Below are 27,789 nucleotides of genomic sequence, written 5' to 3' on the forward strand. Positions count from 1 at the left end.
ATAGTCTAGTCATTCAGCTGCTTTGCCTGGTAAAATGCATGGTCTTCTAGAAAGTGCTTTGCATTTTGTTGGGGAAGTTATTTCTGTTACTAATTTATTTTTTAAAAGCTTATTAGTGGCTTTTGCAGTTCAAATGACAGAGGTTTAAATGTAAAGCCTACGGCTGAAATTAGCCCATATAATCTGTGTATAATATGAATATTCCCACAAGAAATCTGGTATGATTATTCACATTTGTCCACCACCTGGTCACCATCTGGTCATCATCTTGCTGCATGTTTATAAAATTTGTGTATGGAAGATAGACCATGTGAATATACCCTAAAGTGTGTGATTCCTTTTTTCGTTCCTCAGGTTTTTCAACCACAAACATCTGGTTTATTTGCTCATTCATGAAAAAACTGCTTGTAAAATAAATTTCAATTCAATCTGTTATAATCAGTACATTATTGTTGTGACAATCTAACAGGTGTTTTGAACTTCAGTTGCATCAACATACCTATTTACTTAAATACTAGACTATTAAATATCTCAGAGAATCAGTTGTCATATGCCTTCTTTTCTCTTGCAAGTGGATAGATAAGTACAAACCATCAAAAACAACAAATCTTATGGAATGTGCAATTGTGTTTGTGGAAAAAGAAGAATTCTGGGTGAGCAAGAAGCTGACAAAATGAGTATGAATCTAAAGTTGTGACTTGTAGAAGGCTTCATCTATTCAAAATAAAGATATTATTATTTATAGATGAGGAAGTGATACTATTTGTTCGGTCCTACCTATGAAGGCCAAATAGGTTATGGAGCATGTCTCCCAAAATAAAGTCAATTCAGTAACTTCTAAGAACATAATAAGATGTTTTAAAGCAAGTCAAGCTATGGTTCATCTAGTTCAAGACTGGACAATATTTTGAAACTACAGTACATAGTATTTGGAAAGAGTTCGAAGACTGCAGTGGAAAGAGTGATGAAGCAAAGAGATGTGGCTTGGGTTGTTGAATTCTATGTGCCATGGTTTGGGCAAAGAATTTTGAAGTATGTTTGTTAAAGCAAAGTTAAACTTATTTTTTTGCAGCTATGACAAAAGGAGACTCTGGGCTTTGATAAATAGGGCTCATGAGCTATATACAGTCCTGGGGTAGCAGCAGATCAATATTGTTTTGATAAATATTGTTCAAATTGACTGTCAGGTGTTCTTCTGATTTTGAAACCCCAACTGTATCAGGAAATGAGACAGATTTCCAGGCCCAAGTCTCACTGCAAATGGTATTCCGTATCAATTGTTCAATTGCCTTTTGTAAGGTTCCTTTGGTTGCTGACTAATTTCAACCACTATTTTGAATTTCATGCACAATACTAATTTGGCCATCTTCCTTATGGCATTATTTCAAACTTGTAACATTATAAACCTTGGAAAAATTCCAGAGAAAATGTGTACACTAGTTAACAAAATACAAACATTTCTTGGAAATATGCCTCTTTTTTCATTATAGATTAGAAAGTCTCTCTAGACAATATGCCAAGTCACTGGACCAATCTAGCAGGGATCATAAAAACTCACCAAAATACCATGCCTTGATGATGTGCTGACAGAAATCTCCCACAAGTCTTGGTTATCTCCTGAGTCCTCTCTAGAAGTAACTTTTTGGTTTCACAGACTCACATTAAACTACACTGTCTAAACGTATTGGTAATAGATGTTACCTGGGCTGTAGATGGAGTTGAAACTGCTCCAGGAACTTGTTTTCTGGATTGCAGAAAATATGCTAATTATAAGGGAGAAAAAAACTTGTTAAAGACTGATTGGGTCAATCATTAATCCTGTTAAATCTCATTTACAATGGTTCTGATAGGTTACAATTACTGAAGATACACTTTGGGAATCAACCAATTTCTCAAGGAAGTGCCAGGTACCCCATGAACCTGACCTCACACAAGTATTGGCAAGGTTTCATAACATCTTCACCCTTTCCCCACTGGCCAAGCAGGACCAATGAGTGTGAAAGGGAAAGAGAGAAGGAAGAAAAATAACTAACAGAAAAACTGGTGATATTCTAAGATCCAATTCATACAAAAATGTTTACATCCCACTCACTTCAAACCCTATTTGATCTCTCATAATTTGGGAGTTCCTGTCACATGGATGACCTGTTAGCTTAATATAGCATGACTGGATCTGTTTGGTACCAAATCCAACATAGCTGGCTCCTTTCTGGGATTCCCACAATGCATTTAATTCCCAACTCAATCCACTAAAAAACATTGTGGGAGCATGGCTGGAAAATTTGTGTAGCATCTGTAAGACTCAGTCATTTATTGTGACTTTTAATGATGTATACCAGTGGTTCTCAACAGTGATGGGATTTAGCCAGTTCGCACCAGTTTGGTAGAACCGGTAGCTAAATTTTGTTGAGTTCGGAGAACTGGCTGAATGCACCCCTGGAGGAGCCGTAGGAAGGGGGCAATGACAAACCACTTTTGAAAACCTTGTCAAGAAAACTACAGGGATTTGTCTAGGCAGCCTCCAAGAATCAGACAGGACTGAACAGAAGAAGAAGAAAATTGACCACAACAAACAAATGTCACAATGTACTCTTAATCTTTAAGATAGTGAAAACACGTTGGTGTTTCTCTTGTAACCAACTAATATGGTGAACCTTTGCTAGAAAATATTGAAAACATTACCCTTACTCTGAATAAGTAGAAAAATAAGCAATGCATTGTTTAAAAATTATTTTCATGAATTTTATAAGATATAGTGGATCAAAAGACATGATGGAGAGAGAGGGGGGGAGGGAGGGAGGGAGAGGGAGGGAGGAGGGAGAGGGAGGGAGGGAGGGAGAGAGAGAGAGAGAGAGAGAGAGAGAGAGAGAGAGAGAGAGAGAGAGAGAGAGAGAGAGAGATCAAAAGTGGAAACAGTGGTATTTGTCAGATTTCAGATGAGAATGTATCCCCTTATAGTCTAGCTACCTTTCTGGAAGGAGCAGGATTTTCAGAGAATTTGCATAAATATCTTTGGGATAATATAAACAGAGATAAACAATGTATAAAAGATAATGCAGTAAGTAAAATATTGACTGTCTGGAATATAAACAGAAAAACAGTAAGTCCAAATTCTCTTCTCTTGTTTTGCTATTAAATGTTTATTTCCATGAATAGAAAAGCATTAAAAGCTCAGTAAAGAACTAATGTCATTTAGTTTGCAAAGTTTAATTATTAATAAGAGAAAGATAAAATATTTTCAGAGACTTGATTTATAATGGTCCAGTCTACCTGATTGATTTCAATATTTTTAGATAAGTAGTATTGTACTAAAAGAGTTGCAGAAACAAGTAATTGAATTTCAAAATCTCATAATACGTAATTTGGAACATTTGCTGGGCCTTATCTATAAACTGTTGGCAAAATATAATTAACAACCCAAATAAGAAAAAGATTGTATGGTGCACATTGATGTAAAATTTGAATGCAATAGTAGAGAAGCAACAGAAGAAATTCCAATAGGAAAAGAATATTAAATTTATCTCCTTCATGTAATGTTCTTTATGCCACCAAATTTCATTCAACTCTGACAAAAGTTCTGCACTGCCAATTCCAATGATCCCTGAATCCTCTTCCAATGCCCAAAAGTGCTCCTGATTTTAGTAGTTTATATTATTTTTAATGTGGCTTTTTTAAAAAAGAGAGAAATGTTTTGGTTATCTGTTACTTTCATTTTCTAGAATATTTCTTTATTATGGTTGTAAATGAAGACTACAACGACAGGCAACTGGAATCATCAATCTGCTTTGAAACATTTATTTATAAAAAGATTGTCTGTGTAAGATGATCAGTGCTATTAGCCCAAAAGATTGAAGACTAATGGATTATTTTATGATTTCTAAATTTATTCAAGACCCTTTGGAATGATATTTCAGAATCCAAGTGTATTTAATCTATTCCATCATTCCATCATCATTATTAAAATTTTAATTTCTCCGTTAATATCTCAAAATAATAGTGAGGATTTCCTTCTTTAAAAATCAGCTAATACAGTATATTCTTGGGAGAGCATTTTCTTCCTTATGTTTAACAACTGTAGCTTTAATAAAAACTCTAGTTTCAATCTATTTATACAGATGTTAAGTTTAAAATTGCAATAACTTCCTAAGTACTATTTAGGAAAAAAAATCAATGATTTCTTGCTAACATTCTAGTCGTCCATATAGAAGCCAATTTTAGTAACATCATATCATTTTGATAATGAATCAATATTTTTACACGAAATTCATTAAGAACTGTCAAGTAAATTGAATGCAATCTTAGAATTTTAATCTTTCAACTACAAACTCCACATTCAGGGTTTTTTTCCACAAATCATAGTTATTTTACATATATTTATTCTTTATGTTCTGCAATATGTAAAAATATATTCAGATATTCTATCTTTTGTTAGCTAATATAGTACTTGACTTACAATAGTTCACTTAGTAGTGACTGTTCAAAGTTACAACACTGAAAAAAGTGACTTATGACCATTTTTCACACTTATGACCATTGCAGCATCCCCATGGTCATGTGATTTACATTTAGATGCTTGACAATTGGCTGACATTTATGATGGTTGCAGTGCCCTGGGATCACGTGATCCCCTTTTGCAATCTTCTGACAAACAAAGTCAGTGGGCAAATCTGATTCACTTAACAAACTTGTTACTAATTTAACAACTGCAGTGATTCACTTAAGAAATGTGGCAAGAAAAGACGTCAAATGGGGAAAAATTCACTTAACAAATTTCTTACTTAAAAACATAACTTTTAGGCTCAATTGTGGTCATAAATTGAGGATTAATGGTAGTTTGTTATTTATTTCAGTATTCACTATTGTTGTTTTTTGGGGTTCAAGAGAAATGGTTTATTTATCCAGGTCTATGACCATAATAAAGATTGATTTGATTTTGAACTGTTTACTGTAAACATTTTAGCAAAGGTGGGATAAAAATATAATAACAGCAACAATAATGTGTACTTCATATTTTTTTTTGTAATTGCCTAATTATTAATGCTCATGTGCTTAGTAATCTATAATATTTTAGATTTCCTTGATTGTACTAGTGTGATTTGTATTGCAATCAAATCTTGGATCAGTATCCTGAAAAGTCTAACCAGAAATTATATTGTTCACATTAGAAGGGACTTTTTCCTTATAGTACATATACCAAAGAAAAAAGCAGTGAATTCTCTTTTAATGCATTTTTTTAACTCCAGCACACTCATTTCAAGCAGAACAATGGATTTGTTGGAGTACTCTAACTTGTTTGTTTGAACATTTTTTTCAAATTGTGTTATCCATAGGTTGAAAATTTCCAAGCATACTTCCCCTGACCCCATAAAGGCATTAGTTTAAATGTTATACAGTTTTCTCCTTCCTTCCTTCCTTCCTTCCTTCCTTCCTTCCTTCCTTCCTTCCTTCCTTCCTTCCTTCCTTCCTTCCTTCCCACCTGCCCACTACATTAGCCTGCTTAGTGCTTTTTGACCAATGTAGATAGTCAGTTAGTCTGAGATGGCCTTATGACTGAATTACTGCATTCTTGATGTCATGTATCACAAAAAACATCCAGGCAGCATCTTCCTTTACTGGTTAGCTGCTAGTGGACATGTAGAAAGCATTGGAGAATGCTAGAATACCATAACAAAATTTATGCCTTGTATGTAGGATGTTTTGCATTTGATTCAGAAGAGTGCTTCAGAAATCATGGGAGCATATATGCAGCACCTATCAGTGATTAATTCCAGCAGCCTTGTCTATTTGCAGGATTATGTACATGCTGTGATCATGTAATTCTGGGAACAGGCTTGGTTGTTTTAATGGGTCACAGACAATGCTGTTCATGCTCCTTCATATTCCAAAGCATCTTTTTAAAACTGAATCTGAGGGATTACATAGCCTCAGTAGAAAGACTCTGAGTAAAACATTATCAGATAAAGGATCTTAATGAAAATGTTTCCGCTAAAGAAAGACAATACTGCCTAAACCTGACTAATTTGTCTCAGTAAAAATTAATTTCATATACTGCAGAAAAAGGAAGGGCCAGTATATTTTCAATAGAATGACTGTACTGGACACTTGTGTTACCTTGAGATATAAAATAAAACAGACCAGTACAACCTGGAATACCAATCTGCTTAAATCTAAATAAACTACAAACATAAACTCTTTTTAAATTACATTTTTTCTTAAGTCCTTCTACCTCTAGCCTTAGTCATCTTTATAAAAGGAAAGTGTACCTTGGCAAAGTTTTTTTTTATTTCTAATTTGGATTAGGTTTTTTTTATGTACACTATTAACTTTCATACTGTACTACTTCCACCTGACTGCTTGTCAAACAAATATCTCAGCAATCAGAAACAACTTTTTTCTAATTTAAAGATAGAATTCTTTGTCTTCAAGCTTCTAAGTTTAACTTTTCTTTTAACAGTAACATCTTTTAGCCACGGGGAAAATGCACCTACTATTCAACTTCAACTGTGACTTAAAACCCAAAATAAAGCTCAGAACTCATTAAGAGCTATGGCTATTATTCAAAAACAAAGAAGGCCCATGTTATGAAAACAGCTTTTAAATACTGAGATAATTTATCTTCATTATATCAATCTGAATAATTATACTTGAGGGAATACACTTAAAACATTATGTAAAAGGAGAAAATTATGAAAATTATGTGATGATTATGTAGTAGATATGTAAAAGTATGTAGGTATGTAATGAGGTACATAAAAGTATGTAGCAACGGAGTTCTGTGCATTTGTTATGAAGGTATTTGTTATAAACAGGGTTAATTTCTAGATTTGCTTACACTAAATAGGCCAACATTTATATTTTGTTAAAGTGCTTCTTTACACAATTCATGGTCCTAAAACAAAGCTTGCACATTGTTGGAGGCTGGAAATGAGTGCAGTTAAGTAGAAGTGACAATCAAGTTGCATCCAAAAATAAGAATATTTAATGGGGAGCTCTGGCAAACTCTTCAGAGGCATGGCAGAAAAAAAACAATGTGACAATGACATGCCCCACAGTTCTGATTCACAACCCCCTCTGAGATGACAGCCTTCCTCTTTATACACCGCAGCAGGAAACAACAATAATGAGCAATTCAAAGGAAGTTTGTCTTTCCTAATAAATTTATACAAAAATGACACACATGATTTAAAAGAAGCAACACTTAATCTAACAGGGAGAGAAAACAGACTGTTCATTAAGCAACTGATTCTGCAAAATGCTATGCTAGTAGCTCTCAGAACCCAGCCATTGTGGACTGTAAGGTAACAGAATGATCAAGAACCTTTCTCAAACAGGTCCTATTGGTTCTGCTTTGTACTAGTTTTAGCTCACTTATGTACAAATCCAGACACATAATAAATTAGAGGCTTCAACAAGATTGGCGCCTGCATTTATTCATGTACAAATGGCTAATATAATATGTGACAAATATATATAACTTTTTAATTAAAAAACAGCTCCCTCAAACAAGATTGTGAAAGTAGTAGAAATATTAGATGGGTAGTTTTTATTTTTTTTTTGTTTATCAAATTCTTTTTAAAAATTTCTGTGAAATTTTGCTAAACCTACTTGTATTCTTCCTCACCCTAGATGAAGGATTGCATGTTTAGTTTCATAATTCACTACAAGTAGATGATGATGATGACGACGACAACATTATTCAAGACTAGAGTTTAACTTTTTTCCACTGCAAAATACTTTCTTCTTGAAGTTTGTCTGCTCTGTGTAATATTTGTTTCAAGAAAGAAGTTAAAAAAAGATATTGGAAGATTAGAAAATGCAATAATAAAAGCCTGAAAAGTAAATGTAAGGTAGTATTTATAAAGGGAGTTTTACAGCCAACGCTCCTGATGCCAAATTCTCTGCCAACCTGTACTGAAAACTAGTCACCCTGATTAATATGAACAGAGCTTCAACCGCATATGTTTAATTTGCATGAACAATCTGATGAATTGCCCATAAAATCTGCTGAATGGGATGTTGGGTACTCATTAGATATTACAAGGTAAAGGCTGTTTACAGCATCTTTTCTTTCTCAATATTTCACACAGATAGGTAATTCCAGCAGTTAGCCGTCACATGCCCAAATCTCCTAATTCTTGTTTTTACTGGAAAATCATGCACATTTTGTTCTAATTAGAGCACTTAAAGTGGGCAAAGCAGCAGAAGAGAATGCTATGCTTTGTTCTTGCCACATTCTTAGACTGAAAATTGTTGGGACAAATTTATCCATACTGTAATACAACTAAAGTCTTATGCCCTGGAGGAATCAGGCCCCTGAAAGTTCAGGCAACCAATTCCAGGTTTATTCGATCATGTGAGAGTGCTTATTCACCCGTTAGGAATCCCATAACATTTTCATTCAGCAGAGAATTTTTTGCTGGATTCCCACCTCTCAACGAAGAGAAATTAACATGCAATCATGCATGAAGATGTCTGAGCCAGCTGCTGTGTATTTGAAGTACGCCCCAGGTTAAGATTAAAGCATGGTATCGAGCCAAGTAAATTGACCTAACCAGCAGTTTTCTCTAAAAAGAACACTGAACAGAACGATAATACCGCTTTTAATTTCCTTGCGTCAGCAGCAAAGATAACATTTGATCGTAGGTTCACATCATTTACAAAGGAAAAGAAAATCACTTACACACACATAAGAAATTTTATCTACTCATTAAATTGGCAAGAGAAGCAGTGAGGTAGCTAGAAATTTACAGGGAGGAATTAGATACACAGATAATGAAGATTTTTTTTCCTTGCTTCTCTTTCTCCTGAACTATATATAAATCTTTGCCCACTACTGATCAAAATACTGCTTGAACAGCAGAGATTAAAGGAAGGCACAAAGTATTTATCATATTCTTTTGTGTTTCAGTCACTTCTTGGGATGTAATCTTGAGATATTTGAAGGGAAAGAAACCTACAGTATACTCCTTTGCCAACTTTTCTTAGGTATGACCTTCAAGCTCAATTTGCCATGCAATCAATACTTTACCATGAAGATTCATGATAATGAAAGAATTTTTGTTACACTGGCATCTGTCTGCTATGCATTCACATAAAAACCTTTCCATACATTATAGTTTCAGGTGTATAGTCTAACATATATTTAAAAATGTAAAGCACTTGGGAAAGAACAAAGATTTCCAAATCCACCATACAAGGTTGAAATGTAAACTTATTTATGAATTCTAGTGCTAAGTCTTGCAATATATTTTCTCAAAAAAGAAGTAAAACCTGCTGTTTTCATATTCATCTTTACCCAATGCTGTCAGTACCTGCATGCATTCTTTCTCAATATACTCAACAGCCTCAATAGGTTACATGTCATGCCTGATACAATTTTATGTATTCTGCATAAAAATCCTCAGCTCTTCTCTATGAATTGTACAGTATCTTGTGATCTGTTCTTTTTTAAATTTCTAATACTATTGGCTTAGGCTTCTTTATCAATGGATGCATAATGGCTTTCTAATAATTCCAGGACAATATTTTTGTAGTCACACCACTGCAAGCATTGTCTATGCATGCATACGTGATCTGATAGATGAGAAGGACCTTAAAGTAGCTGCCTTGAGAACAGGACACTTCAAAGTTTTAAGGAGTAGATTTCTTCTGGTTTTGTATGGCTAATAAACAGATTGCTATAAAAAACATCAGTGTTCTATTTTCTAACCATAACATCCTTTTCATTGTATATTTTCTCAAAAGATGCTGACACCTTTGGGACACAGGTAGTTCAGCAGTTGCTAGATCCAGGAGATTGTGAACACTTCTTTAACAAAAGAAAGCATTACATGCAGTCTTGAAGGAGATTATGGCACACCTCTTCTAAAGAGGCCCTTACTTTGTCTGGCCATATTTGACAGCTATTATGGCTTCTGTATTATTCAGTAATAAAGGCTCTTCCAAAATGTTCTTAGAGAAAGAAGCAAACAAATCTTTATCAATACAAATTCCAGCTGTTAAAGTCAATACAGTCTATCCTATCAAGAAACATGAACTATCTAGGTTGTAGAGTCAACTAAGTAGTCTATGTTAACAAAACCTAATAAGCTATTGTACTGTGTGAGGCTGTGAAAGCTTATTAATCCTAAAAATACATTTTAGGATGATTTAAAAATATTTTAATGGATAGTTTTCCCTCTGGTGTTATTAATTATATATATTTAATACGTTAGAGATGCAATTACTTATTAAATCTCCCTATTTACTTACTGCTCCTGTCTCCCTCCGAGAAAAAATTATGGGCAATTGCTGTGCATTTATACTTTCAAGAGAGCAGAGATATGAATAATAATGTTATATTGTGAGACGAAGTGGGGATCACTATTTCAAGCAAAAAAAGGTCAGACTCTGACTTGGCATACTCATGCATGTCAGTCCTTCAAGATAGACCAGACTAGGAAATCAAAGTCATGTAGGTCAATACTAGTTTTATTGTAAAGTTATAGAAACAAAATCTTGTAAGTCTGAATGGGTGTCCCTCTCTTTATCTTTGTATGAACTAGGAAGGGGCTGGTCTGAGATGTCTGCAAATATTACATTGCTGTCCCTTACTTAGAAGTTTTTTCTCTATCTGTTGCCTTGGGAGTGGTTCTTTCTTCTCTCCCTCAAGGCCGTTTCCTCTTTCCTCTACATAGATAAAAGTGCTGTCCTTTTAATTCTTGTTATAATTTGTCTACTGAATGTTTTAAGAGATTGACAAACTTTTTACTTTCCTTCTTTGAACCATGTTTTGAACAGTCCTAGTAATAGCTAAGTTCAAATTCATACAAATCAAATGAAAAATGTATGAACATTTTTAATATCAACATTTAAAAAAATAACTTTTCTAGTTTTACTTTCATTTCATTTACTACAGGAATATTTTTTGGGGAACCTATTTGACAATTATTTGTTTTAAAAAAACAGACAGTTTCTGACGGTCCACAACTGAATAAAAAAATTAAAATATTCATTAGGATATATACATGATTTGCTATAGGCTTAATTTGTTTGATGAATACTTTTCTAAATTATAAAAAGGTAAAAATAGAAAGCTGGTTTTAAAATCTGAAACTCATGTTTTGGGATGATCAGCTGCATATAACTGATCAAAACTAGAGCAAAGCCACTTAAATCAGCCATACTAATGGTAGTCATATTAATTTGCACATTCATTTCGATAGCTGTACTCTGATTAAGCTAGGATCCCACCTATTTTATATGTTGAATGATCCTATAAGTAAATATGATAGAAAAACATAGATTTTGTTTTTCAGAATACCAGTTCATAATATTATAAATTAATAGAATGTCAAATGTGGTTTGCTGTATACTGTTTCTGCCTTTTTTTTTTTTTTTTTGCATACTTATGCTCATGACACATTGCTAGGTCCAGACAACAGAACCAGAGTGGGAAAAAAACAGCATGTAAGAGCCCTTAATTTACCCTTAAATTAAGGGATCTTACATGCTGGTTTTCCACACTCTTGTTCTATTGTCTAGACCAGTAGAAAGTAGTGTTCATCAAAACCTCACACAGAAAAAGCTCAAGTATAAATTTTGAAAGTATTCCATGCAAAATGTATATGTAATTTTATAGCCTATTATGATGCAGGTAGTCCACTTACCACATTGGCAGCCCACAATTTCAGTGATAAGACTCTAGACAGTCATAAAGCAGGTCATCATGCGACTATGCCCAATTTTGCAACTTTTTGGGGGGAGCAATTGTTAAGCAAATGTGGCAGTCATTAAACAAATGTTGTGGTTGTGGTTGTTAAGTGAACCCATTGTTCATTATGGGGTGATTTTTGCCAGAAACCAGAAATAACACCAGTTTCTGGCAAAAACATTGTAAATAATGTTCATTTGATTGTGGCTGCTGCAAATGGCCATAAATGCAAACCAGTTGCTGAGCACCCAAAATACAAGTGACTCAGGCATCTGAACTTTGAATTCTGATTGTAAGTAATTTTTCAGGGTCTGTTGAAATTTTGAATGGTTGCTAAGCAACCAGTTGCAAGTCAAAGATACCTGTAAGTGGATGTTTCTTAGAATCTAGACTGGTACTGAAAATGGAAACATGTATAGGTGAAATACCCAGTCAGAGCATAAATTAATCTTATTAAATATTTCTTTACTTAAAATATTATCATTCTTTTCATGGATAAAATCCATTGTAAATTGCTTTAGGACAGAATTCCTATGCTCCAAATAAAGCTGTGTAATTAAGCCCTAACTTTAAAATCTACCACTTAACCTAAATAAAGAAGAATTATGAGGTAAAGGGGTAATTTAAAACTCAACTTTGAGTTTAAGCTTTCACTATACTGCAGATTAAGTTACCCAAATACTTTTTCACAGTTTAAGTGCAGAAGCTAGAACAATATTTCATTCCTCTTCAGAGGAATAAGGAATGTTATCAATATCTTTAGTAAGAAAAATAATCACGGGCTGCTCTAAAGGAGAGCTGTGATATTTATGAAGTTCACATCATATTACAATGTAATATTTTTTTATTTAAAACAAAGAATAACATTTGATTAGTTTTTTTCTTTTTGGATTACACTTTCCAGACACTGATTTAGATTAAAAAAAATAAAGTATGGAATTTAATGATACATTATTAGCAAGCATAGATTTGCATTTATGCTGTATTAATATGCTTAGTTTTAAAATATATTTTTTCTTAAGTGGTGCAGCTTTAGAGTTTGTCTCTATCCCACAATCTAAGTAAAAAAAAAATGGGGATCTACATAGATTTCTAACTGCTCATAAGGTCTTTTGTGCTAGTCATCTGGAATTCTTGATTAAATCATGGACAATGGCAAGTGGATCAGATCATTCCGGATCATCCCTGGGTCTTCCCTCATCATAGTTATTGCTTCTAATGCCTTGTACGGCATCTCCCAGTGGCTGGCCAGCGTCTGACCACCTTCCTGTCTTTTTTTCATTCAGGCACTGTTCTTTCTGGTTCCTAACTTATTTAATTTCTATGAATTTTAATATTAATGTTTTAAGGTTCTATCTGGGAGTGGACTTGCGTCTTATGGGGAGAATGTAAAGAAAAGGGAGCTGTAAGTCATGAAAGCTTACACTTTTCCCCTTTGGCTTCAACATAACAGAATAACAGAATTGGAAGAACCTGTATGATGTTATAAGCTGCCCAGAGTTGCTTGACAGTGAGAAGGCTGGGATATAAATTTAATTAATAAATACATAAAATCCCATCATGGATTATTCTGCCAGCTTGTTTTCCCTCAATCTTTCTAGCCTCTCTTCCTCTTCCTTCTCTTAACTACCAATTTCTTTTTTGTGTTACCCTCACCTTGAACCACTTCTACCTGGAAGAATACAGATAAGTGTGGAATTTTGTGCACATTGTTTTGCATATCCAGCTATGTTTGAGCCAGGAAAGAATTATATGAGTGTGGAATTTGTTGTCTGCTGCTAATTCTTATTCTGATTAAATTTCATTGTTCTGATTAGTGCCTAATGGTCCCATCCTGATTATTCATGTGAGCTATAATATAGGCAAAGTGTAAACCTAGTATTTCTTTGAAATAAAAGTTAAAAAAATATTTATACACCTACCAAGAATACTGAAATCAATGTACAAATAAATGAATACTCTCTGGTTACAAGACAAAAAAGAACAAAACAGACAGGATGTCTTCTCTTTATGTTTAAATTGTCCTCCCTTTACTACAGCTCTATACCCAACTTTCCACAATTTTCTGCTCTACTAACTTAAAAGTAACTTCCTTTTTTAAAAAACAAATGACGGACAACTTGAGTGACTGATTATATTGTGCCAACACTTTGTTTTTTTTTCTTGGAGGCCTTGGTTTAAGAGGATGGATGTTAGTGTAAATGACAGAAATGGGGCTTCACATAGGATTTCACTCCTGTTCAAAGACAAGCAAAGGCAACCTCAGTGAGGAGCAATCAACTTGACAAATGGATGCTGTTCAACCCTGTGCCTCCCACTGAAACTAGAGAGCCTGATTTACACAATTTTTTTCTGTAAACTTAAAGAGCAGCAAATTCCAGACAGACTTAATACTGCTTTGCTGTACAATGGGTTGAGCTGATAATTCTACTCATATAATGAAATCTGATAATAGTAGGGAGGACAAAACACATCAGAAAGAATGGAACACATTAACAGTCTTATAAAAATACACTTAAGACTTACAAGTCTACAATAAAAAGAAAAACAAATTGGTTATACCAAGAAAAAAAATTATGTGGTTATATTCCCTAAGGTTAAAACAGTTCTCCTGATAATATTTACAACTGACAGTACATCTAGCAAATTAAAGCACTTAAATATCAAAAACTTTGATCACATGAATGTGTTGTTCTGTCCCGTTTCCCCCCCCCCCCGCAGTACTTTATTGATAAATTAAATAATGAAAAAGGAACAAAGGCTTTCATATTTGGACTTCTTTCCTCAATATAGCATTTCTTAACTGTTTAAAGTGAAACTTATGTATATGAGGCATTAAGACTTATCAAACTTAATAGGACATCTGTATGTACAGATTGTGCTATAATCTACTTCATTTTAGCTATTCTCCTCTATTATGGGCAGATCAAGTTTGGAAAGGAGAGACTGAACAGAAATCCTAAGAACAGTAGAACCATTAATATATTGGCATCTGTAAAAGCTGAATGTTGTGAACATTTCAGTTTCCTATTTATTTTTCCATAGTAATAAATAAAATAAATTGGGGGAGGACCCCTTATATAAACATTTCATGCTGGAGTGAATGGACCTCAACAGCTGCTGATTTGGTGACATCGAGAACTCCAGTGGAGCTGTCCTGCTGAATTAACGTCTTGGAACTGTTAAGAAGAAACTTCAAACAGACCTTGTTTAGCAGGTGGTCAAAGCTTTCCCTCTGTGGGGATCATGTGAAGACTAGCAGAACAGTCACTCAGTCATGAATCAGACCTGTCAATAGTTGCCTATTTTCTCAACAGGTTTCTCAATCATACTCCAAAAGCATTCCTCCCTACTCTTCTATGTAGCTTCTTACAAATTAGCACTGACTGGAGAGCAACAATTTTGCTTATATTATTAATTTCAAATATTAATTTGTATTTAATGAAGAGCAAGAGTCAAGATAATATACAAGAGGTATATACACTTTTAAATATGCTAATTTGAGGCTTGTTACATGCTGCTGCAAATTGAAAATAATAAATATATGCTCCAGATCATAAGTCTGTATATGAGAAACTGTTTATGAAATACAATTCTGATTTTCAAGCCTCAGGTTTTCACTACTGTTAAGGATGCCAATAGAAAAGCACAAAATACTCTCCCATAATTTTAATTTCTAATTTTTTTCTGATGGAGGTTATTTTTTTTAAAAAAAATCCTTGCACATAGAAAAGTAGACATCAGTTTGAATTAGTACCTGTTTTTCCAACACATCAAATTTAATAACTAGAGGGAAAAATTATTTTGGGAACTGCATTAGTCATACAAGTCATAGACTCAGCAGCAGCAGCAGCCAATGAGAGGAAGCATGTCAAAAAAGTTAAGATGGCGACTAGAATCCCATGATCAAAGCCCTGACCCTTTAATTCATGCAACTATATAAAAAGGACAGGGATTCAATCACATGGCCATTTTAGGTTTTGTGATACCCCTCCCCTGCAACTACCCTGATTCAGCCTAATTTTTGGTATCAACAGAAAAAAGGAAGAAAATAATTCTACACTGAATAAAAATAATAATTTAATGGAGCTCTTTGTACAATTATTTTAAAGACAATTTTCCCTGAGTTTGGCTAATTTGCTGAAGGAATTAGGCAATGTTTATACTATTTACTATTATTCATGCATGCAAAGAATGGTTGGAAACTACCATCCCAGTTTCATTCTATAATATAAAATCAAAGTTTGAGAAAAATAATTTTGCAGATAATATAAATCTACTTCAGCCTAGACAGTTTAATAAGCATACCAAAATTCTAAACATTTTTTTCTTTTAATATAGAGCAACATGGAGATTTTGTTCATGTAAAAACAAATTCAAGATCTTTGATTTTATTCTAATTATTATAATGAACACTGTAAATTTATTTTCAGTCTGGGGCATCAGTTTTCATATATAATGTTTGTGTTTGTATCTGTCTGTCTGTCTGTCTGTCTGTCTGTCTATCTATCTATCTATCTATCTATCTATCTATCTATCTATCTATCTATCTATCTGTCTTAGTTGTATATATAAACTGGTAAACTGTATATATAAACCAGAATGAAAGTGTATTTCAAAATAATTCAAAGCAAACAATGCTCCTTTTTTTACTTAAAAATATTTAAAATTATGAATTTTTTTTGCTTTAGAGAACATTGAGAAAAATATTTTTTAAAAAAGTGCCCTTCATAAAATAAAAGGTGCAAAACATAAATGAAATATCAGAAATTAAAAACAAATGAACAGAGGATTAGAGTTTTCCCATAAGGTTTCTGATTTTAAGTGCCTTCTTATAATTGTTTGATAAACAATCTCCATGGGGAAATTAAATTGACCATACACACTGCAGAGTTTAATAACTTCCAAGGGCTCCGAGCATCATGTTAAATCAAACTAGAAAAGAAAATTAGTTCAGTTTGATTGCTTTGGCTGTATGTCAACATTTCTTCCACACCGCTGAAGAACATGAAAGTGTAGTGGTAGTTCCTGTCACCTTACTTCTAAAATGTATGGCATATTACTTCAGTGCAAAGACTTGTTTAAATACAATGTGCATCATCAGTGAACTATAGATATCACCTGCTCTTAACTTGGTTTTGTAGAATAGAGATTACACAGCCACACAAAGATTCTGATTAAGTACACATCTGTTCAAACTCTAAATTTATAATGCAGTATAACAATGGAGATGAGCATTTTGATATCTGCTTAGATATAACAAAGAGAAGAGGGTTCTTATGAGTCTCAGAACAGTACTCCACAACATGCCACACTGCTGCAAATGCTTATCTAGGGTAGAATAGAGAGTTTTAGCAGTTATTCTGTAAGGACAGAATGGAACAAATTATCTGGGACTTAGAACAAAAACATCTCAAGTGTAATATTTCAGGGAGTCACTTTAATGCTCAGAGAAATGAAAAGACTCCCTTGAGTTGACCTTCACTCCCACCTGACTGAAAAAACCCTAATATCTGACTTTGTTAGTATTTGGATGGAGATCAAGAGAAAATCCCTGAATTGGTTAGCTAGTTATTTCTAAAACTGCCCAATTGCTTGATGACTGAGCAGTGCACAAAGGTAAAATCAAAATAACAGGACAACACCAGACAGGAAGAGGATCATCCCAGTTAAAGAGACATAAAATGCTTCACATAGGAAACCCACATCCACATCTTAGGCCAATGCCTGGGAAAGAAACTCATTTTTCCAAGGCTTATGTAAAAAAGAGTAAGGTTGAGGTCACTTGAATCTCTGGGGTAAAAACTGTTCCAGAGAATAGGCACTATGACAGAGAAAGCATGCTTCATGGGTCCCATCAGATGGCACGTACAGAGTAAGGAAGATGATTTTGATGGAGATATGCAAAATCTATTACCAAAGAGATGAAGGATCAAATATATTTTAAGTCCAAGTTCACATAGATAGAAAATATTCAGGAGAGGCTCAGACAGATACACTCTTGAAAGATTCTGTTATTAAATTAATAAAACTAGTTATAGCCTTCGTGTGGATTTGATTTCTTGATTTGGACGATCTGTTTAACGAGTAGGATACAGAACATGCTGACTCAGGGCAGAAAAAATGGAAGAGAAACAGTCCCTCAAATAATAAGACCTATGCCATGTAATGTTTTATAAGTGATAAGCAACACCTTGAACTGCAGCCAGAAGTCTATTGTTTGCTAAGCAGAAGACTTACATGGGCATATGGTGGCATGCCCATCATAATTGCTCTTGCTGTTATATTCTGGACCAGCTGAAGCTGACATATGGTTTTCAAGGACAGCCACATATAAAATAAATTGCAAAGTCCATATATGAAATAATGTAGGGAAGAATGAATAACCATGAGGAAGGAGTCCCAATCCAGGAAAGAGTGCAATTGGTACACAAGACAAATCTGTATGAAGACTTTCCTGGCTAAAAATGCTACCTGTTCCTTAACCAGTAGCAGAGATTCTAAGAAGACCTAAAAGGTGTGCCAGTTCTGTCTGGGAAAGTGCAACACCATTCAGAGCTAGATATGAAAGTTCCTAAATCTGGAAGGTCCATACATCTCCATTTCCTTGGTATTGCTAAGGATGAGTTTAAGTATTCTCTTCCCCATCCAGATCCCCATAGTTTCTAGGCACTGAGACAAGATCTTGACAATATTATTCAGTTGGCCAGGAATCAGGATATACAGCTGAGAATCATCAGCGTACTGATTATATCTGACCCCATGCCAACAGATGATCTCACTCAGTAGCTTCATGAACATGTTTTAAAAAGGGTGAGTTTTTTTGCCCTGTGGCACCCTGCAAGTCAGGGTCTTTGGATTTGATCTCTTGTCTCCCATCAACACCAAATGCAATTGGATACAAGGAGAAAAACCAACACTAATGCTGATCCTCCTGGTCTCAATTCTCATAATTGAACAAGAAGGATACACATAATTAAATCAATAGCTAACAAGAACTCAAAGAGATCCAAGACAGTTGTACCATGTCTATCCCAGCTCTGCTAATGGTTATTGACAAGTAGATCAATGTCATATCAGTGAATATCTCACTAAGAATCCTGGCTGAATAGGGTTCTTCTGAAGCTGCAGCCTAGCAATTTTTCTGCAACCTTCTGCATAAAGAGGAAATTGGAAATTGAACAAAGTTAGCAATGGTCTATTGAGGAGTGAGCCTCCTTCATGCCAGATGAAACCACCTTCCGTTCAAATAAATCATTACTGAATGTACTTAACCATATGTCAGCTCCAGTTGCCTTCAACAACCAAAAGAGACATGGTTCTTCCAAAGAATGGACTGGCCAAGTCAATTAAACCCTGAGAGTATCTAAATGATTCTTATGGTCATATTCTTAGAATTCTTCACAACAACCCTATAGAATAGATATTCCTGTGTCCCATTGCGCTCTTACAGGGGAGGGCCACCATAAAGGAGGCTGATGGATGATTATCTTCAGAGGCAGTAAGAACATGAAAATAGTTATATTTTATCACCCTTTTTGTCGCAGGATAATCGCTAATGTAAGCTATTCCATATGCTCAGTTGGATTCACTCTTCATATTTCTCTAGTGCAGTGGTTCTCAACCTGTGGGTCGGGACCCCATTTGGGGTCGAACGACCATTTCACGGCGGTCGCCAAACAACACAGTCCGCCATTTTTCCCCCCTTTTCCTTAGCTGTGCTACTCCCTTTTATTCTATTGGCTTTTGAAAGCCAATAGAATAGACTCTCTTGAATAGAGTCTAATTCTATTGGCTTTCAAAGCCAATAGTAATTGTCCAGGCTGTCTCTGCCCTGCTGAGCCCGCCAAAAGTCCCATTCTGCAAATGGTGCTGCACCAGTTGAGTAGTCCACGACTTATGACCGGTTGAGTAGTCCTCGACTTACGACCGGTTGGGGGTCGCAGCATTAAAAAGGTTGAGAACTACTGCTCTAGTGCCCTAGACATCTCTTCTGTTTGCCATTGCTTTTTTATAGATGATATTTTATAGATATTATTATTATTGACTTTTGACTATAGCCATTAACCCTCAGATTTCCTGATGCAATTCTTGAGACCCGCAAATTAATGTTAACCATTGTTGTGCATTGCTCAGAATCATGGGCAGTTATGTAAATTTGATTAACAAAATAAATAAGAAAATAAAATCTTGACAGCTACAGGCCACATTCTATGCAACTCAGTATGTACAATTTTATTACTAAGTTCATCTACACATAATCTTTCCTTCTGCATAAGCAGCTCCTTAATTTCACATTTTACAATACTGAAACAAGAAAAACTCTATCCATATTTTCTTGTTTGTTCAAAGTGGAAAATTATGATTACTAGCTTTAGGACATGTCAGAATATTAAGCTGTCTTCCATTTAAAAAACCCTCAATAGTCTAGTTTTTTCTAAATCTCTAGATTTGGAAAAATATGGGAAATGTGATTTTAGTTTAGCAGTTGCACACAAAAGGAGAAAAGGGACTGGACATATGAGCAAATAACTCAAGCCTATCTTAACTTCTTTAGAATTCAGTTACAGCCGAGGTGGCACAGCAGTTAGAGTGCAATACTGCAGGCCACTTTAGCTGACTGTGTTCATCAGGTCAGCGGTTCAAATCTCACCGGCTCAAGGTTGACTCAGCCTTCCATCCTTCCGAGGTAGGTAAAATGAGGACCCAGATTGTTGGGGGCAATGTAAATATATATATACATTGCTTACTGGTGTACACCGCTTAGAGAGTGCTTGCACTTAAAGCGGTATATAAGTCTCATAAATAAATAAATAAATAAAATAAATTTTAGTGTCTATACTTCCTAAAATGACTTAAATATGATACATGCTATTTTGCACCTGCAAACAAAACTGAATGATCTAATGCCCAAAGAAACATAATTATTACTCTGCTAATTTTAAGTAGAAGGTGACAATAATTACATTCATATGACAAATTTTACTGCTAATTTCTAAAACGTTGCTTTACTTCTTAAGCTGTTTATTTTACAAGTACACATTAATGCTTATACTTTTTCAAAATTCAACATAGCAGTATAGTTTTAACATAGAAAGTAAATTTAATGAATTTCTCCTAGAACCTTGCTGACTGTAAGCACGCATACAGACACCTGGGAATACTTATGAGTAAATATATATAGAATAAGACACCTATAAAACTTCATAAACATTCAGCAAGTTTCATAAAGGAAGCATAGCATCTCTGCTTCAATGATTAAACTGAGCATACTTTAGCTTTTCAATGGCTATTACTTATTAGTATGGAGGCACTTTGAAAATATTAATTCCATATAGCTGAAGAATTATTCTTTCTTCTATATATGCTGAATGCAGATGTTAGTTGGTGCCAAATGGATGCAAGAAGACATAATTTCCTACCATTGGAGGTTGAATAAAAGATTCACATCAGTATAAACAGGAAATCATCACCACCACCATCATCCCTTAAACAGGGAAAGTTCAAATCTTCCTTGAATTTGAGAGGACTAAATTATGTAAATTGGGGGGGGGGACAATCTAAAATTTATTTTAATACATTTTAAATTTTTAAAAATGTTTTAAATTTAAAATATTTAAGAAAAAAAGAAAAAGAATAAAATGAAAAAGAGCATAGCAAATTAAAAATAAAATACTAGTAAATAAACAAAGAATTTACAATTGTCATAAAATTTAACTTTCATCATTTCATTAATTAATTTATATACTCATTATGTCATCTTAAGAAATAATTGACAATGACCACAAAACACTAATGTTTATATTACGTGTCACTACAATTTATCACTATTCCTAAAATAAATGCACTTAATCCTCTAAAATTAATAATTTTAAAAAGCCTAGTAAAAATATTAAGTTCTAAATTTTCTCCCATTATACCTGACTGATAATTATAATAAATATTTATACACATTAAAATGGCTTCAGGCTACTAATATTACATTAAATATTTCCACCTTAAAAACCTGTACTATCAGAGTGCTAGATAATATATAGAGAAATCATTCTTGTCTAAATTAAGTCAAAATTCTGCTCTGAATTATTCTCTTAATTTTGCCATTGCTGGTATACATCAAGCAGATTTCCCTATCTGCTATTATTAGCAATTTGTTTATTAGCAAATTTATATTACCATTAGAATTTAACTAATAAGTAGTGATTTTCTAAAAATTATTTTATCTAGAAAAATTACTAGTAGGCAAAACAAACTTTCTTTATGCATTATTTTTATTTTTTAAAATAATCCTGTGTATTTCTTTCCAATACTTTTAATGTTTAATGTATTAAAAATATTTTCCACGTTTATTGTTATATGATTTTTATATATTTTAGCAATTATGGGTGGAGTTATGTACTACTTTATAACATTTTGTACCAATTTCTTCTCAAATTATATCTTGTGGTAAATTTTACTGAATATTTATATAAGTTCTCCCATTGCTGTAATGAAATTGTTTTTTAAAAAATTTGCAACCATTTAATCATACAGTCTTTTATTTATTGTCTCCCTGCCATATTTTAATAGCAATTTTATATATGTCTTAACAAGAGTTCTTATTTCTCTGTGTTTCAAATTTTGTCATTTGACTTTAAAAAAAACCCTTGCCCCACCTTCTTTCTTGAGATCACTTTTATTCTTCCAGATAGGTGTTTCATTATTATGTAGGGTTTTTTTAAGATTAATTTTATATCCTGAAATTCACCAAACCCCTTAACTGTCTTCATCAGCTCTTTTGTAAATTGAGTAAACTTTGAGGATTTCTCATTTGGTGGGATTTATTTATTTATTTATATTGTGTATTTCTAAATCACCCTCTCCCTCACACAACACAGGTCAAATTGCTAGCTTTCTTAATTTGGAATACCACTGCCTTCTAAATATGTCTTGAGGTAGGGACAGGCAACAAGCTAAACAGCAGGTGAGCCAAGCAATCTTTCCATTCAGCCAGCCCTTGCTGGTATCCACACCCACCTGAAACATGAACTTTGTTTAAAAATTTCCTTAAAGAACATAGTAGTGGTAATAAAAGTGAAAAAATAAGAATTGCCCAAATCTATTTTTAATGTGTCTTTAAAAGCTGTAGAAGCATAGCAGAGAAAGTATAACACACCAGCCTGAAGATGACGAATGGGACTTTGTCAAAACGTTGCCAAGACACTTCTAATTTTACGTGGAAGAAAACCTGAATAACCAAAGACCTACACACACACACACACACACATATATATATATACACACACACACACACACACACAAAACATAGCATGTCAATTTAAGCAATGTACTAAGAACAAAGATAAACATTATTTTTGCCCATTATTAAATGTATTAATTTCAAAGAATACTTCCTATAAATAAGGACAAATTAGAAAAAATGTATATTTGACTATAAAAATATAGATATATTATGTAAAGGTGTATTTTATGAAAAATTAGTAGAAAAGTGTATGTCATAAGAGTTTGAAAGGTATTCCAGGAAAAAATAACTTATTTTCATAATTAAATGCCAAAAGAAATGAAATTTTTTAAAAAATCATCAAATGCACCATATTTTTTTTTCTACAAAGTCCCAAAATTGTTGTTCATATTACAGAAACCAGCTGCTATTATGTCTTGTTAATTATATACAATTAAATTACATTAACTGTATGTTTTTAATAAAAGGGAGGAAAGGAAATTTACACAACAGATCTTTTTCTATTCCAAATTAATCACTTTGAAATTTCTCTCAGATTACATCAGTGTTTTACCCATTGTCAAGTTGTAAGATGGCATCTATTGTGTATCATTGGTGATGCATTAAATTAGTTGTTTATATTATAAAGTCTAAACATAGGAGAATCTTTTGTGTGGAATTCCTTGTCTAATTTAGCCTCCCAAAGCAAATAGCTGTCTTTTTTGTTTAGTTAATGCACCACTGGAGAACCTAAAGATGTATAATCTTGTTACCATCTACATATACACATCCATACACACCCATCATGCTATTCCTTTCATGATAAGCAATATTTTCAGAGTACAGAACAGAAACACAAAAAAATGAGAGGAAGAAATTAAAGGTGTGAGATAAGAAAAAGAAAAATAGTTAAAACTAATTTACACAAGCCACATTCATAATACCTCTCATTGCCTTACAAACTATCTGGCTTTCCCAACTCCAAGCACGACTTCATTAAATTTCTCAATTCTCTCTTTTCTACGCTCTTGTCAGCTCCAGACAGACAGCCTGCCATGATTATGAAGACCAGATTCAGTGAGGTGCAGAGGTTAAAGTGATGGATTAGGAACGGCAGGATTCTAGACTCTCGTCCCCCTCTAACCACTCAAGGTCTCAATGACTTTGGGCCAGCTCAAAAGATGGTTATTTTGAGGAGTAGCCTTCTTCTGTGCTTAGACATAAACATATATCAAGTAAAAATACTAATTAGTAATTCCACTAGCTCAGTCTTGCAATTCCTCTTGAGCAGTGACCCTTCACGTATCCATTTTGTAATTCAATCCTCATTCATTTTTGTATTCAATTCACATTCATTTATCCCCTCCATTTTAGACCTGCTACTTCTTATTTTACAAGACACATTTAAATATCCCACAGCAAACCTAGCCCTCATTTCTATATAACAAAGTGGGCAAAGCAGTAAATACACAATGTTTTATTTCCATCCAAATTAGTCTGTATTTTTGTTTAACTGTTCCTTGCTGCCTTTAATTGTTTTCTGAACTTGTTTCTCTCTAGGTACATTATACTGTACCATCTCTCTTCTCATTTTTGCAGCAATTACATTATACTTTCCTCAGCCCCAGCTTATCTTATTTCACCTCTCTACTAATCATCCATTTCATACTCCCCTCGACATAATTCTACACACTTCTTTAGCACTATATAATGTATTTCTTTTCACTCTGTTCCAAGTAACTTTTCATATTCTCCTATCCTATGTCTAATTTCTGTTCACTTTGTTAGGACATTAACTTCTAATCTTTTAAATACAGGTTTCATATTTTTCAACTTATGATTGAGCCATTTTCTGGGTCAAGACCTTTTTCATTGCAAATCTCAACAGTCACCATTATCATTGATTCTTAGATTTTGAAATGATGCAAGCACTTGTAATGCTCTTTCTCCATCATTTTTACGATCTAACCTTTTCTTTTGGATCACATTTATTCAAACTTTATCTCTAGAATATGTATTATTATCATTTGCACACAACTGTATTCATTAATATTTTCTTACATATGTACTTCTGACATATATTTTACACTCTCCCTTCCCTGCTTGTGTTCATCAACTCCATTCCAATATAACTTCATTAAGATCTAGTAGACAAAAAATAATAATTTATTAAATTTATCTGCTGCCAACTTCCTGTGACTCTGGGTGGTTTACCCTAAATGTTTTTAAAACCATTTAGAAACAAGACAAAACAACAAAAACAGCACAAGAACAATAATGGCAAAGAAAACAAACCAAGAGAAGAACAAGAAAGGAAGAAAGGGCATCAATCATCTTCACCAAGGCCTGAGCAAAGAGCCAGAACTTTAGTGTTCTTCAAAATCCCGGTAGGATAGGCTCTTTCTCTTTTTACTTAGTTTCACAGAAACACAATGTAATTTATTTTTTCTTTTTTTCACTTCCTTTGCTAATTTATAATCTTCCGTATGATGTGGTTGTCATCACATGGGCCCACTAATACTGATTTCCACTGCCCATTGTGTTTTAACCAATCAAAACTTTCAGGTAAGTTTTTCCATAAGATAGAAAAGGTATAGATTAGCTAACCATAACTGTATCTGTTAATATTAATTTCTGAAAACATAGTAATATAACATGATTTTTATATAAATATATACAATTATAAAATTATAATGTACAAAATTAATTGTTAAGACAGAAAGTATTTCAAAACTGAACTTTTAAAGTATATACTTTTATCTGCAAAAAATAATAAAAAAGAGATCGGACAAACTTTGATTTAGCTTAGTCTATGACTTATGCAAAGAACATCCATAGCAATTAAAACATCCACAATAAATACAAATTAACTAACTATAATACAATAAATTGAAATACCTGTGATAATAAAAAATAATCATAAGAAATAAAATAATATCAATAATTAAACCTATATAAGAAAATAACAGTAATAAACTATTTAAGCAAATGCTCCTCAGAAAAGCATTCTCTTCAGTAGTTTCTCAAATGATAAAAAGAATTAATTAACTTAATATTATTTTATCTTTCTAAGGAAGTCTAACTTGACTGTTACTTTTGAATACTGAGAAAATAAAACAAAAGAGGAGATATACATGCCAATGATTATTCGTTGGTTATTCTGTACACCTTATAAACAGGATTATTCATATGTTTCTGTATTAAAAGTGCATATATATGGTCAAGTTTTTATACTGGAAAAGAAGTTTGTAATAGTTAAATTATCAAAAAAAGATTCATTTATACATTTATTATACAAATAATGTTTATTTTTCAAGAATAAATAATTATTTGGATAATAAACATATAATGCACAGTTCTACCTTCCAGTGACAGTTGAATACCTTTATTCAGCTATTTATTTACTTAAATTATAGTACACTGTCTCTATAGCTTAGAATATTTTCTAAATTTTAAATTTTATCCCCCAAAATTATCAGCTAGTAGACCAGATCAGGAAACAGAATACTGATTGGAAACTTGAAAGCCTGACAATGTTTTCTGTGCCTCTCTGTTTTATTCAAGAGTGTTAAGATAGAGTCAGTTTAAGCTTCTTTTTAATATTTTCATCTTGTTCTGAACTTAAATCATTTTTGTATAACTGGCATAACATACTTTTTCCAAATCTATATCTGGTTCCAGACAATATGCTCCTAATGTAAGGAAATTAAATTATTTAGAGAATACAGAATAAAAGTGTTGGAACGGACTTTGGAGGTCTTCTTGTCCAACCCCACAACCTTCCTCAAGCAGGACACTCTGTACAGCTCCAGAAAAATGGCTGGGCAATCTCTTCTTAAAAACTTCCATTGATGGAGCACCCATAACATCTGCATGCAAGTCATTTAACTAGTTGATTAACCTAGAACTAAGGAGAAATTTTCTACAGTAAGAACAAATAATTTGACTTAGATCAAGAAACAGATTACAACACAACATTACATTTGCTTTGAAATGATTAAGAATCTATTGAGTAATAAATCTGATCAAAGTATGGAAGAGCACTTGGTCTTACAACTATTATCTTTGCAGTTAAGCGTTTGATCTTTTAATAAAATTCTTCCATTTCTTGGGACAAATAACAAGAACAGAAAAAAAAGCCAAAGTTAAAATTTTGAGACTGAATGATGGAGTGATGGAAAAATAAAGCCTACTCAGTAAAGAGCTTTGAGCAAAGCTGCTATTGAATCTGTTTCAAAAAATATCCTTGGTCAACATTCAGAGGAAAGAATTAAGAACTGCTGGCATTTTGTACTGTTTTCTCTATTGTGACATACCCATGGATGGTTTATTGAATAAAAGAATAAAAGCACAGAAAAAAAATCATTTCAGAATTACACATACCTTACAGAAAACGTAAAAACTTACTAATAACTAAATTTTGGAATGCCTGTTCCACTCTGAACAGGCAAGTTGCCATTAGTTTTATTATTGTATATATTTAGATGACACACTTTGCATACTTTAAATAGACTGAAAAATGTACAACTTCTGCTTTCAGTTGTCTCTGATTTCTCTTCCTTTACTTTTTATGCACATGTAACATGAGACTTTTTATTATGTATCTTCCCTACTCTTATCACATTTTTCTGTCTGATGGAACAGGAATGAGGTAATAAACATTTTAGTTCTATGTTTACTTAGATTTATCTTCTCCAATCTAGTGTCCTTCAGCTATAACAAGATTAAACTCCCAGTTTGATGCCTGACAATTTTGGAAATCGTAATCTCAAAGTATCTTGGATGTCAGACTGGGTAAACCTGGCCTAAATATTGAAAAGATACATAATCTAGCAATTCTGTTTTGTAGTTCAGTTAAATCATTCAGTTCAGATTCTAA

General features: G+C 33.3%; 1 protein-coding gene across 8 annotated transcripts in view; it reads right to left on the reverse strand.

The window, feature by feature from the left end:
• Positions 1-27,789, reverse strand: part of STAU2 (staufen double-stranded RNA binding protein 2) — a 181,317-nt gene that overhangs the window by 71,934 nt on the left and 81,594 nt on the right. For 7 of the 8 annotated variants that reach the window (XM_039332045.1, XM_039332044.1, XM_039332046.1 and 4 more), the window contains one exon: positions 1,702-1,763. The exons of the other annotated variant lie outside the window; for it this stretch is intronic. In XM_039332045.1, coding sequence (XP_039187979.1) covers positions 1,702-1,763 — 62 coding nt within the window. The remainder of the gene's footprint in view (positions 1-1,701; positions 1,764-27,789) is intronic. 8 annotated transcript variants of the gene reach the window in all.

This window comes from Crotalus tigris, unplaced genomic scaffold, assembly GCF_016545835.1.
Source record: "Crotalus tigris isolate CLP2741 ecotype Arizona unplaced genomic scaffold, ASM1654583v1 scf7180000024445.887990, whole genome shotgun sequence".
Lineage (NCBI taxonomy): Eukaryota > Metazoa > Chordata > Lepidosauria > Squamata > Viperidae > Crotalus > Crotalus tigris.